Here is a 13,628-nt window from a genome sequence, read left to right as displayed (position 1 = left end):
ACCACTGTTACATGGCCTTTCCTTTTAACAACACTCAGCAAACGTTTGGAAACTGAGGAGACACATTTTTTAAGCTTCTCAGGTGGAATTCTTTCCCATTCTTGCTTGATGTACAGCTTAAGTTGTTCAACAGTCCGGGGTCTCCGTTGTGGTATTTTAGGCTTCATAACGCGCTACACATTTTCAATGGTAGACAGGTCTGGACTACAGGCAGGCCAGTCTAGTACCCGCACTCTTTTACTATGAAGCCACGTTGATGTAACACGTGGCTTGGCATTGTTTTGCTGAAATAAGCAGGGGCGTCCATGGTAACGTTGCTTGGATGGCAACATATGTTGCTCCAAAACCTGTATGTACCTTTCAGCATTAATGGCGCCTTCACAGATGTGTAAGTTACCCATGTCTTGGGCACAAATACACGCCCATACCATCACAGATGCTGGCTTTTCAACTTTGCGCCTATAACTATCCGGATGGTTCTTTTCCTCTTTGGTCTGGAGGACACGACGTCCACAGTTTCCAAAAACAATTTGAAATGTGGACTCGTCAGACCACAGAACACTTTTCCACTTTGTATCAGTCCATCTTAGATGAGCTCAGGCCAGCGAAGCCGACGGCGTTTCTGGGTGTTGTTGATAAACGGTTTTCGCCTTGCATAGGAGAGTTTTAACTTGCACTTACAGATGTAGCGACCAACTGTAGTTACTGACAGTGGGTTTCTGAAGTGTTCCTGAGCCCATTAGGTGATATCCTTTACACACTGATGTCGCTTGTTGATGCAGTACAGCCTGAGGGATCGAAGGTCACGGGCTTAGCTGCTTACGTGCAGTGATTTCTCCAGATTCTCTGAACCCTTTGATGATATTACGGACCGTAGATGGTGAAATCCCTAAATTCCTTGCAATAGCTGGTTGAGAAAGGTTTTTCTTAAACTGTTCAACAATTTGCTCACGCATTTGTTGACAAAGTGGTGACCCTCGTCCCATCCTTGTTTGTGAATGACTGAGCATTTCATGGAATCTACTTTTATACCCAATCATGGCACCCACCTGTTCCCAATTTGCCTGTTCACCTGTGGGATGTTCCAAATAAGTGTTTGATGAGCATTCCTCAACTTTATCAGTATTTATTGCCACCTTTCCCAACTTATTTGTCACGTGTTGCTGGCATCAAATTCTAAAGTTATTGAATATTTGCAAAAAAAAAAGTTTATCAGTTTGAACATCAAATATGTTGTCTTTGTAGCATATTCAACTGAATATGGGTTGAAAATGATTTGCAAATCATTGTATTCCATTTATATTTACATCTAACACAATTTCCCAACTCATATGGAAACGGGGTTTGTACAAGAGCCGTAGTTGATATTGCAATGATTACGTTGAGATTTTTTTGTCTTTCCTTTTTAAATTTTTTTTCTTATGTTTACAATCTCAGGAAATACGTCACTGAACACATGAAGACTTTAAATATGACCAATGTATGACCTTGTAATTACTTGGTATCGGGTCGATACCCAAATTTGTGGTTTCACCCAAAACTAATGTTAAGTATCCAAACAACAGAAGAATAAGTGTTTATTACATTTGAACAGAAATGTAGATGAAACATGTTAAAACTGAAATAACCGGATAATAACAGTAAATGAATAAATAGATAAATCATACATTTTCTACCGCATGTCACTCGAATTTGACAAAATAATAGAATGAGAAATGACACAATATATTACTGCATATGTCAGCAGCCAATTACAAGCCTTTCACTACAAGTGAAGTTGCCTACTATCTTATTTAATGACAAAATTGTTCTTTGATTGCAATAAAAAAAACGTATGTTTAATGTATCATAATATTTTTTTGTTCAAATAAAGCCAATAATGCATTTTTTTGCGGGCGCCTCTATTTGGAAAAGTATCGACAAGTATCGAAATACATTTTGGTACCGGTACAAAAAGGTATCGGAACAACCCTACTGTGTACAATGTACAGTATGACTACATTAATATGGTTCTGTATTTTGATATATAGACTTTTGCAAATAAATATACAATTACATACAGATTTAGAGCAATGTTTATAACATTGTGATATATACAGTATATCTTATAGTGCATGTGTTTTTGTGGTGACACCATCAGGTGTCGGAAGAATGAATTTTTCTATAAATACTAACGTTAACGGTGAAAGTTACAGCCATACATTTTACCCATGTTGACGCAACAACGTTTTTAGAATGAGGCCTCTGGTTTGCCGGAGAATAATAACAAGATAGCGCAGGAGGGGTCGTTACTGTTGCCAATTTAAAACTTCACCCAGTAATCAAAGCACTCTCAAGACTGCTCATGAAAAAGTACTTGCGACAAATCTCGTGGAGACTTTTGGAGAATTCTCAGTGAGCACCAGGTGCTGCTATGGGCCCCTGCACCATCTAAAGGCACTGCAACAGACAATGTAAAGATGACAAGGAGGTGGTTGAACAATATACTCGGTATTACAAAAACACAACATCGGCCTTAACCACACCAAAACAACATCCTAAAACTCAATTGTCCTCTTCAGCCTGCACCCACATACTGCCAGAACTCACCCTGTTACATTCATGGCCTCACAGACGGTGGGAAATCACAATACAGGGACCTCGACATCCACCCGTTATGTGTCTAGCACCGCAGCCATTTTGTGCCCGGCAGCACATCCATTGTGGGCGGGCTTATCGATCTCTGGTGCTCATTCAGTCAGCACCACAGTGCTGCTGTTAGCAACTGTGCTACTTTGTGTACCTCTTAAGTGTTTTTAGTCTGTTTACAACATGTTTACAGTTTTGTTAGCCTAATAGGAGTAAAAACAAAAGAAATGACAAGCAATGTGTGGTTTGAAACATTCAGAAAATATCCACAACATTGTCGACACTGCCTCCCTGCCTTCTTCTGCTGCACACCAAGAAGATTTAACAGAAAAGGTCAAATGGATTTAATTATTTATTCCTGATCATTGTAGTGACCTGCCTGATAAAGTTAAGAGTTTTGTGATTGTGAGTGCACCACAAAGCTAGTAACCGTGTGCGTTGTGTGCGTGAGTGTCAGTATGGTGGCTGAAAATTTAGTTCAGCTAGTTGTTGTTTTGACTTTGTTAATGCATAGAAAAGTTGACCCTTGTTATCAACCAATCAATCAAAGTTGACTTATATAGCCCTTAATCACAAACGTCTCGAAGGGCTGCACAGGCCACAACGACACTGATCCTAGAAAGAAGTAAGCTTATTAAATCCTTTTCCCTTTCCATACTTACACATTATTCACTTCCTGTTCTTAGTTTGTACACAATTTATATCAGTGCATTCCAAATACAGTTCTCTTCATAAATAGTTAAGTCAGTTTTGATTTACTTAATGAGATTACTATTTTTTAAATCTTCAATAAGTTCAAGGTTTGTTATAATTCTTTCTCCTTTTACTTTGTAAACACCTTTTGTTTGAACAGTTTCTTAAACTGCATCATATTAGAACATTTTTGACTTATTTGCTTAAATCATATCTCCACATACTTAAAGGTTTTAAAGGCCTACTGAAACCCACTACTACCGACCACGCAGTCTGATAGTTTATATATCAATGATGAAATCTTAACATTGCAACACATGCCAATACGGCCGGGTTAGCTTACTAAAGTGCAATTTTAAATTTCGCGCAAAATATCCTGCTGAAAACGTCTCGGTATGATGACGCCTGCGCGTTACGTCACGGATTGTAGAGGACATTTTGAGACAGCATGGTGGCCAGCTATTAAGTCGTCTGTTTTCATCGCAAAATTCCACAGTATTCTGGACATCTGTGTTGGTGAATCTTTTGCAATTTGTTCAATGAACAATGGAGACAGCAAAGAAGAAAGCTGTACGTGGGAAGCGGTGTATTGCGGCAGGTGTTGTGCCGGATAACGCACCACCGCCGTAGAATGCACCTCCTGACTGTTGTGCCGGATAACACAGCCGGTGTTTCATTGTTTACATTCCCGAAAGATGACAGTCAAGCTTTACCATTGGCCTGTGGAGAAATGGGACAACAGAGACTCTTACCAGGAGGACTTTGAGTTCGATACGCAGACGCGGTACCGTGAGTACGCATGCAGCTGCGGCTTCCAAACATTTGATCGCTTGCCCATACGTACGTGCCGCTATGTGAATGTCACGTACATAACTTTGGGGACTTTGGGGAAATATATGTGTTGTATTAACTTTGGGGAGGTGAACGGTACTTTGGGCTGTGGGATTGAGTGTGTTGTGCAGGTGTTTGAGTTGTATTGGCGGGTTATATGGACGGGAGGGGGGAGGTGTTTGTTATGCGGGATTAATTTGTGGCATTATAAATATAAGACTGGTTGTGTTGTGGCTAATAGAGTATATATATGTCTTGTGTTTATTTACTGTTTTAGTCATTCCCAGCTGAATATCAGGTCCCACCCGCCTCTCACAGCATCTTCCCTATCTGAATCGCTCCCACTGCCCTCTAGTCCTTCACTCTCACTTTCCTCATCCACGAATCTTTCATCCTCGCTCAAATTAATGGGGAAATCGTCGCTTTCTCGGTCCGAATCGCTCTCACTGCTGGTGGCCATGATTGTAAACAATGTGCGGATGTGAGGAGCTCCACAACCTGTGACGTCACGCGCATATCGTCTGCTACTTCCGGTACAGGCAAGGCTTTTTTATCAACGACCAAAAGTTGCGAACTTTATCGTCGATGTTCTCTACTAAATCCTTTCAGCAAAAATATGGCAATATCAATCAATCAATCTTTATTTATATAGCCCTAAATCACAAGTGTCTCAAAGGGCTGCACAAGCCACAACGACATCCTCGGTACAAAGCCCACATACGGGCAAGGAAAAACTCACCCCAGTGGGACGTCGATGTGAATGACAAACCTTGGAGAGGACCGCATATGTGGGTAACCCCCCCCCTCTAGGGGGGGGGGTTACCAATATATATACCAATATATATATATATATACCAATATCGCGAAATGATTAAGTATGACACATAAAATGGACCTGCTATCCCCATTTAAATAAGAAAATCGCATTTCAGTAGGCCTTTGTGTGTTGTACGGGCATACAAATGTTTGAAGTTATATTTTCTCAAAAGTTCTATTTCTCCTCTTATATTGTGAAAAAAATGCACATTCTTTGGTAGCAGGTTAAAGTTTGCTTTGTGCAAAATTTTAGCAGTTGGAAAATGCACCAAACTGTTGAAATTCAATATTTTGGATTTAATAAATCAAGGGTTTGTATGTTCTCTATATCCAACGTAACAAATTATTCGAACTGATCTTTTTTGTAACACAATTACAAACTTTTGTAGTTATTTCCGTATATTTCTACACAATAACAAATGGTAACACTACCGACCAGTAGAGTATATGGAGTACATTTTGGTCTAGGACATATTTTGTTTTGTTCATGATATAAATATTTATTGCCACCATATGTTGTATATTTTTTATGTTCATTTCATCATCTATTATTACACCCAAATATCTGATTTTATTTTACTCTGTCTATTTGTATTTGTGTTTGACTTTATCTCCTGCTGTTTCCAAATAGCATTATTTTAGTTTTACTGAGATTCAAAGATAGTCTGTTTTTGTCAAATCATTTCTTTAATTTATTGATTTTTTCTGTTTTTATTTATATTAGCTTCTGTGTGTTCTCTCCTGAACATCATGCATAATGTGTTGTCTGCTAATAGTACTAACTTGAAGTCTTTTGTAACTTTACAAATGCTGTTTGTATAAACATTAAAACATTTTGGTGCCAGTATTGACCCCTGGGGTACGCCGCAAGATATTTTTAGTGCTGTTGACATATCATATATCACCGAGCTTCACGTATTGCTTTCTGTTGGTTAAGTAGCTTCTTACCCAGTACAAGACCCAGTGGCGGGTCGTGCGTTTCCCACCTAGGCCTTCAGTGATGTCCGACTTTGATGATTACCTCTCAAAATACCATCATTGATGTCACCACATGACCATTGCTGGAGAAATACTATACAGGAACACATTTACTGGGCATTAAACCACATTAACAATGTACAAAACGGTTATTTTCTGGCGCATTTAAAAATCAATAAACACGCATCAGCAATTAAAACCTACCTACTCAGTGGCCTAGTGGTTAGAGTGTCCGCCCTGAGATCGGTAGGTTGTGAGTTTAACCCCCGGTCGAGTCATACCAGAGACTATAAAAATGGGACCCATTACCTCCCTGGTTGGCACTCAGCATCAAGAGTTGGAATTGGGGGTTAAATCACCAAAAATTATTCCCGGGCGCGACACTGCTGCTGCCCACTGCTCCCCTCACTTCCCAGGGGGTGATCAAGGTGATGGGTCAAATGCAGAGGACAAATTTCACCACACCTAGTGTGTGTGTGACAATCATTGGTACTTTAACTTAAAACATCTTATGTGGTACTGTCATAATTAAAATTGCAAAAAACATATTAAACGTGAAAAAAATAAATAAATTAAATATATGAACTCACAATTTGTAGAGCCCATTCGATGCTGTATAAGCCGTCTCACAAGATGTAGTTTGTTTTTAAAAATCCTTCTTGAAAATGGCCTTGCAAATATATGTGTTGTCTTGTCTAATCATAAAAGATGCAGACGAGGCGTGTTGCTGAGTTCTTAAAGTTTACTCCACAGCGTGCTCGTCAATAACATGTAGCCGGTATGGCTACATTCAACAACCTAAAAGGGGCTACTGCGCATGCTCTTCACGACTGTGGCATGCTGGGTAAGAGTTCTTATGTTACCTAGCTCATAACATCACTATATATCTGCCTTAGGCCATCTAGAAGACCTTACTGACAACAACTCGTGATCTGATTGACTATTGCAACTGTCTGTCAAATGTGTATGTCCGTTTACTTACAGTGCACCCGCATTGTTGATTCTGAAGGCCTCCGGCAGATTTCATACGTCATTGCAACATAATCTATCTGAATTCTGATTGGATACAAACTAAAATTAAAAACAACAGCGCTGGAAGGAGCATAATATGACATGAAGAAAATATGAATACTTTTAGATATTTAGGGAAAGTAAATAAAAAATTACTTTTCTCTTTAATTATGATCATGATTTCTGGTTATGTTGGCCAGCAGAGAAGACCAAGGCCTTGTCAAGACCAGTCCTCTAATGTCATACCGTTCTAATTTGTTGATTACTTTAAAGTCAAAGTTAAGTTAAAGTAACAATGATTGTCACACACACACTAGATGTGGTGAAATCTGTCCTCTGCATTTGACCCTTCCCCTTGTCCACCGCCTGGGAGGTGAGGGGAGCACTGAGCAGCAGCGGTGGCCGCGCACGGGAATAATTTTTGGTGATTTAACCCCCAATTCCAACCCTTGATGCTGAGTGCCAAGAAGGGAGGTAAGATTATGATATTATGATTAACTGTGTCAAAAGTTAGTTAGATCCATAAACACTGCAGTTGCACACTGTATGCCATCTATTGAGTTGGTAATTTCCTGTTAGTTGCGTTGGTAATTTTCCTCTGTTAAAGTTGTAATGGCTACCAAAGTAACTGATCCCTACAGTAACACTTTTGCTGCTTTTTCCTTCACTCTATTGTACTTTGCTTGATTGTACGAATGCATTAGTTGGAGCGAGACGCTAACAAACAACAATACTTTTAAGAATGTCGCCCATGGGAAGGAGCCCAGTATGAAGGGCAGTAAGAAAATGGGCCGCATTGCAGCAAAGTGGAGGCTGGAGTTGAATACTGCATGGTCCACAGCGGTTTACAGCACAAATATGGTGAATTATTCTTATTCTGCACGCACACCCCAAATTGGATCAGTTTCCAAACTATACCTAAAGGCAGTATTTTTCAACCACTGTGCCGCGGCACACTAGTGTGCTGTGAGATACAGTCTGGTGTTCCGTGGGAGATTATGTAATTTCACCTAGTTGGGTTAAAAGTTGGTACATTTTAAGTTTACTTTATACAAACCCCGTTTCCATATGAGTTGGGAAATTGTGTTAGATGTAAATATAAACGGAATACAATGATTTGCAAATCCTTTTCAACCCATATTCAATTGAATGCACTACAAAGACAAGATATTTGATGTTCAAACTCATAAACTTTATTTTTGTTTTGCAAATAATAACTAACTTAGAATTTCATGGCTGCAACACGTGCCAAAGTAGTTGGGAAAGGGCATGTTCACCACTGCGTTACATGGCCTTTCCTTTTAACAACACTCAGGAAACGTTTGGGAACTGAGACAACACCTTTTTTAAGCTTTTCAGGTGGAATTCTTTCCCATTCTTGCTTGATGTACAGCTTAAGTTGTTCAACAGTCCGAGGGTCTCCGTTGTGGTATTTTAGGCTTCATAATGCGCCACACATTTTCAATGGGAGACAGGTCTGGACTACAGGCAGGCCAGTCTAGTACCCGCACTCTTTTACGATGAAGCCACGTTGATGTAACACGTGGCTTGGCATTGTCTTGCTGAAATAAGCAGGGGCGTCCATAGTAACGTTGCTTGGATGGCAACATATTTTGCTCCAAAACCTGTATGTACCTTTCAGCATTAATGGCGCCTTCACAGATGTGTAAGTTACCCATGTCTTGGGCACTAATACACCCCCATACCATCACAGATGCTGGCTTTTCAACTTTGCGCCTATAACAATCCGGATGGTTCTTTCCTCTTTGGTCCGGTGGACACGACGTCCACAGTTTCCAAAAACAATTTGAAATGTGGACTCGTCAGACCACAGAACACTTTTCCACTTTGTATCAGTCCATCTTAGATGAGCTCAGGCCCAGGGAAGCCGATGGCGTTTCTGGGTGTTGTTGATAAACAGTTTTCGCCTTGCATAGGAGAGTTTTAACTTGCACTTACATATGTAGTGACCATCTGTAGTTACTGACAGTGGGTTTCTGAAGTGTTCCTGAGCCCATATGGTGATATCCTTTACACACTGATGTCGCTTGTTGATGCAGTACAGCCTGAGGGATCGAAGGTCACGGGCTTAGCTGCTTACGTGCAGTGATTTCTCCAGATTCTCTGAACCCTTTGATGATATTACGGACAGTAGATGGTGAAATCCCTAAATTCCTTGCAATAGCTGGTTGAGAAAGGTTTTTCTTAAACTGTTCAACAATTTGCTCACACATTTGTTGACAAAGTGGTGACCCTCGCCCCATCCTTGTTTGTGAATGACTGAGCATTTCATGGAATCTACTTTTATACCCAATCATGGCACCCACCTGTTCCCAATTTGCCTGTTCACCTGTGGGATGTTCCAAATAAGTGTTTGATGAACATTCCTCAACTTTATCAGTATTTATTGCCACCTTTCCCAACTTCTTTGTCACGTGTTGCTAGCATCAAATTCTAAAGTTAATGATTATTTGCAAAAAAAAAAGTTTATCAGTTTGAACATCAAATATGTTGTCTTTGTAGCATATTCAACTGAATGTGGGTTGAAAATGATTTGCAAATCATTGTATTCCGTTTATATTTACATCTAACACAATTTCCCAACTCATATGGAAACAGGGTTTGTACTTCTTTTTGTGCCCTTGTGTGCACGATCCTTTCCATCCTTATCCTTTCCGTCCTTTGTAACTGAGCTATCGTGTGGAAAATTTTCCCTTGTGAATCATGTGGAAAATGTTCCCTTGTGGATCATTAAAGTTTGTCTAAGTCTAAGTCTAAAAATATTTTTTGCAAACCAGCAATTATAATCCGCAAATAATGTGCCATTGTTGAGTGTCTGTGCTGTCTAGAGCTCGACAGAGTAACCATGTAATACTCTTCCATATCAGTAGGTGGCAGCAGGTAGTTAATTAAAACATGGTTTGTCATGATCACAATATGCAACAGACAGCGGGAGGCAGCATGCAGGTAAAAAAGTATCTAATTTTTAAACCAAAAATAAACAAAAGGTGAGTGCCCCTAAGAAAAAGCATTAAAGCTGGCTACGCAGAACGAAACTAAAACTGAACTGGCTACAAAGTAAACAAAGACAGAATGCTGGACAACAGCAAAGACTTACAGCGTGTGGAGCAGAGATGGCGTCCACATCCGCACATGACATGACAATCAACAATGTCCACACAAAGAAGGATAGCATCCGCACAACTTAAATAGTCTTAATTGCTAAAACAAAGCAGGTGCGGGGCAATAGCACTCAAGGAAGACATGAAACTGCTCCAGGAAAATACCAACAAAACAGGAAACGCCACCAAAATAGGAGCGCAAGACAAGAACTAAAACACGACACACAGGAAAACACCAAAAAACTCTATAAGTCACGGCGTGATGTGACAGGTCGTGACAGTACACCTACTTTGAGACAAGAGCTATAGTGATGCATAGTTGGTTATGGTTTGAATTCATATCTAACAACTGCGAGAACGACTTTTCACTGTCAATATCGGCTGCTGCGTTAAAATTTTTTATGTTTTTATGTACTTTCTTAATGAAAAAAATGTGCCTTGGCTCAAAAAAGGTTGAAAAACACTGCCTTAAGGGGCCAGAATTAACTCGCCACGTCCCTGGACTGAGGACAAATGACGATAATAGACTTAATGTGTTGTCCTACTGAAGTTGAGTAGCACACTTCCTAGCTGGATGCAGTGGTACTACACAGAGCCGTCATAGCGGGAGACGCAGTGTGACTTTCTGACACCCGAGAGGCACATGAATATATTATGAGGAAGCACAACACACAGTGAGAGAAAGGTACGCACACCTGGCGATCTGTTACAAGGCTCCAGGCGTGTCAGTTGTTGGTGTCACAGTCAACAGTCATGCAGCAGGAGGACCAATTATTCATACTCTTAAGAAAACATGCAGCACAAACCTTAATGGCTTCCACCGTGTCGTATTTGTCCAGCTTGTTGATGTGGTTGGTGATGCTGGTGTTGAGCGGCGCGGCCGAGATGGGGTGGATGACGGTGGCGTCGTGCGACTGCTGCTGGTAGCGCTGGCAGTACGAGTACACCAGCAGGGTGACCAGGCAGCCCAGGATGGAGCTGCTCAGACCCACGGCGATCATGTGGAAGAGGTTGAAGTCTGGAAAATGTTACGATTTTTTTTTTATGTTAAAATTTGTTCTCCAGCTTCTTTGAAAAATAATTAATATTTTGCCACATTCCATAAATAGTAATTATTAGGAATAGGATCACACATCCTGCTTCAAAATGAATAGTTGTCAGGTTACATATTCCCGTGTTGACACCCATATATCAGAAAAAAGTCTAAAAAAAGATGTCTTGTATTATTTTATATATATACCGTAAACAATTTATCTCCAAGCGAGGCTGAGTTTTTCCTCTTGCTACGCACAATCACTTAAGTATGGGATTTATAAAAACACAATAATTTATTGGGTTCATTCATTTTGCACAAAGTCAGGGTTTTTGCAGTTTTATATGAGACCCCTGAGAGTTTGGGTGCTAATTTTAAGACAAAGGTGATACATCAAGCAGACTCATCAGATAATATAACAATTACAACCAGTGACGTGCAGTCACTAGAGGCAGGTGAGGCGGGGCCTCACCTGCCATCATGGAAAGAAAAAAAATGTAAAAAGAAAATGTTTTATTAAATTGTTATATGTATCCAGTGATTATACTATAACGTTATTTTCCATTTAACTTCACCCGTTTTAGATAATTTTTATTTAAAATCGCTGAATTTTCACATTTGCCGTTCAAATACTGAGAAGAGACGGTGCGGTGAACAGCAGCCAGTTGAGGCACGCCTCACCATGGATTGCGGACTCGGCTAACTGCTGGCCTGCTGTGCAGTGAGACCGTATTGCTATATGAATTATATTATACATTTCCATAGTTTAGTTAGCTGAGGTATATAATGTACAGTGTATTTTGTCAACAACTGTATGTGTGTAAAGTATTTCTTGTGCTGAACGATCATAAAACGGCTGCAAAAGACGCACTGGCTGAGGCTCCAGTAACCCCGCCTCCTGCACCCCCGCTGTAGAATGCACCGCAACCCCTGACGGGAGTGTTATATCAACTAAAGCCCACACTTAAACTTTCCACGTGCAAGATTGAATCTATTTAAAAAAGTTATTTCATAAGAAGCCAAAAAGTGCAAAAACAATAATGTTGGTGTTGGAGGAGTTGTGAATGACTGCAGGGCCACAACATTAGGTGCACCTGCAGACTGCAGGTGTACCTAATTCACAACTTTAATTAACTAATTCACGAACATTATTGTTTTTGCACTTTTTGGCTTCTTATTAAATAACTTTTGTAACCTATTTTTATGGGCTTTCCTCTTTGTGATGTTAAGTTCCTGTTATGCGCTGTTATACAGTATATGCCTTGAGCTCTTATTTTGAAGGCGCTAAGAGCGGAAGTGATGACACGTTGGAGTGGAGCGGAAGTTTTTGAAAGAAGGTAAATAAAGTGGTCCTTGTGTAAACTGGAGCCTCCGTGTTTGTTATTTTGTAGTTTCATACAGTATAGGCGACATTTATAAACCCTCGGTTACACTTTTTTAAATAGATTCAATCTTGCACGTGGAAAGTTTAAGTGAGGGCTTTAGTTGATATAACACTCTCATCAGGGGGTGCATTAATCCAGCACAACAGTGGCTCATGGACTTATTTTATAAGTAAAGGTAAGACCATAATAACATTTTTTTTAATTAAATGTGCTTTTTTGTGTGCTACAGTTTGTATGTGTAAAGTTAAAGTTAAGTTAAAGTACCAATGATTGTCACACACACACTAGGTGTAATGAAATTTGTCCTCTGCATTTGACCCATCCCCTTGATCACTCCCTGGGAGGTGAGGGGAGCAGTGGGCAGCAGCGGCGCCGCGCTCGGGAATAATTTTTGGTGATTTAATAACCCCCAATTCCAACCCTTGATGCTGAGTGCCAAGCAGGGAAGAATATTGGTATGAGCTTTTAAACATAACCCGTTAACTGCTGCCAATCAAATGGTGAATAAGATACTCTTTAGGGTTCATATGTTTGTAAATCTGACTGTGATGAAGTCAGTGCCTCACCAGCCATCAACCTCACCGCACGTCACTGATTACAACATTTTTTAACTACAACCAACAAGTTGTTGGATATTAATTTAACAGCCCTTCCAGGATTACACAGGCTTTTTGATTTTATGAATTTGTTATCACTGTTTTCAGTGTTCCTTTTAATCTTAACCTAAAAAAAGCACAGGATTTCAACAGACATTTGAAAATAAATACTGTATTGGTGTTTTATTTGTTTTAACCCACACATACCTAAAAGTTAAATGGTAGATTTTTTTTTAAAGTATTTCCCCCCGCAATTTTTCCACAATGGCTTTAAATACACATGAACATTGCACCAACACACAGTCGTGTAGTTAAATGGGAATATGTTGAAGAGGTTCATGTATTTATAAATGGTTGCTTTATATAGGCTAGTAGAGTAACGTTTTGTACCTGACAAGTCACGTGACACCTCTGATGAAGGCTGCAGAAGCAAGGTAGCCGAAACTTGTCAGGTACAAAACTTTACCTTACTAGCCTACAGTGTTGGGTTAGTTACTGAAAACCAGTAACTAGTTACAGTTACTAGTTACTTTAT

The 13,628-nt window shown here is 39.9% G+C and overlaps 1 protein-coding gene across 4 annotated transcripts in view; it reads right to left on the bottom strand.

Annotated features, from left to right (window-relative positions):
- sema5a (sema domain, seven thrombospondin repeats (type 1 and type 1-like), transmembrane domain (TM) and short cytoplasmic domain, (semaphorin) 5A) overlaps positions 1-13,628 on the bottom strand; it is a 393,767-nt gene that overhangs the window by 13,232 nt on the left and 366,907 nt on the right. For all 4 annotated transcript variants that reach the window (XR_012050550.1, XR_012050549.1, XM_061965607.2 and 1 more), the window contains exon 21: positions 10,886-11,097. Coding sequence is in view for 2 of the 4 variants with exons in the window: in XM_061965607.2 (XP_061821591.1) it covers positions 10,886-11,097 (212 nt within the window). In the remaining 2 variants the exon portion in view is untranslated. The remainder of the gene's footprint in view (positions 1-10,885; positions 11,098-13,628) is intronic.

The sequence above is a fragment of the Nerophis lumbriciformis genome, linkage group LG07 (assembly GCF_033978685.3).
Source record: "Nerophis lumbriciformis linkage group LG07, RoL_Nlum_v2.1, whole genome shotgun sequence".
Taxonomy (NCBI): Eukaryota; Metazoa; Chordata; class Actinopteri; order Syngnathiformes; family Syngnathidae; genus Nerophis; species Nerophis lumbriciformis.
This window is presented reverse-complemented; position numbering and strand designations above follow the sequence as displayed.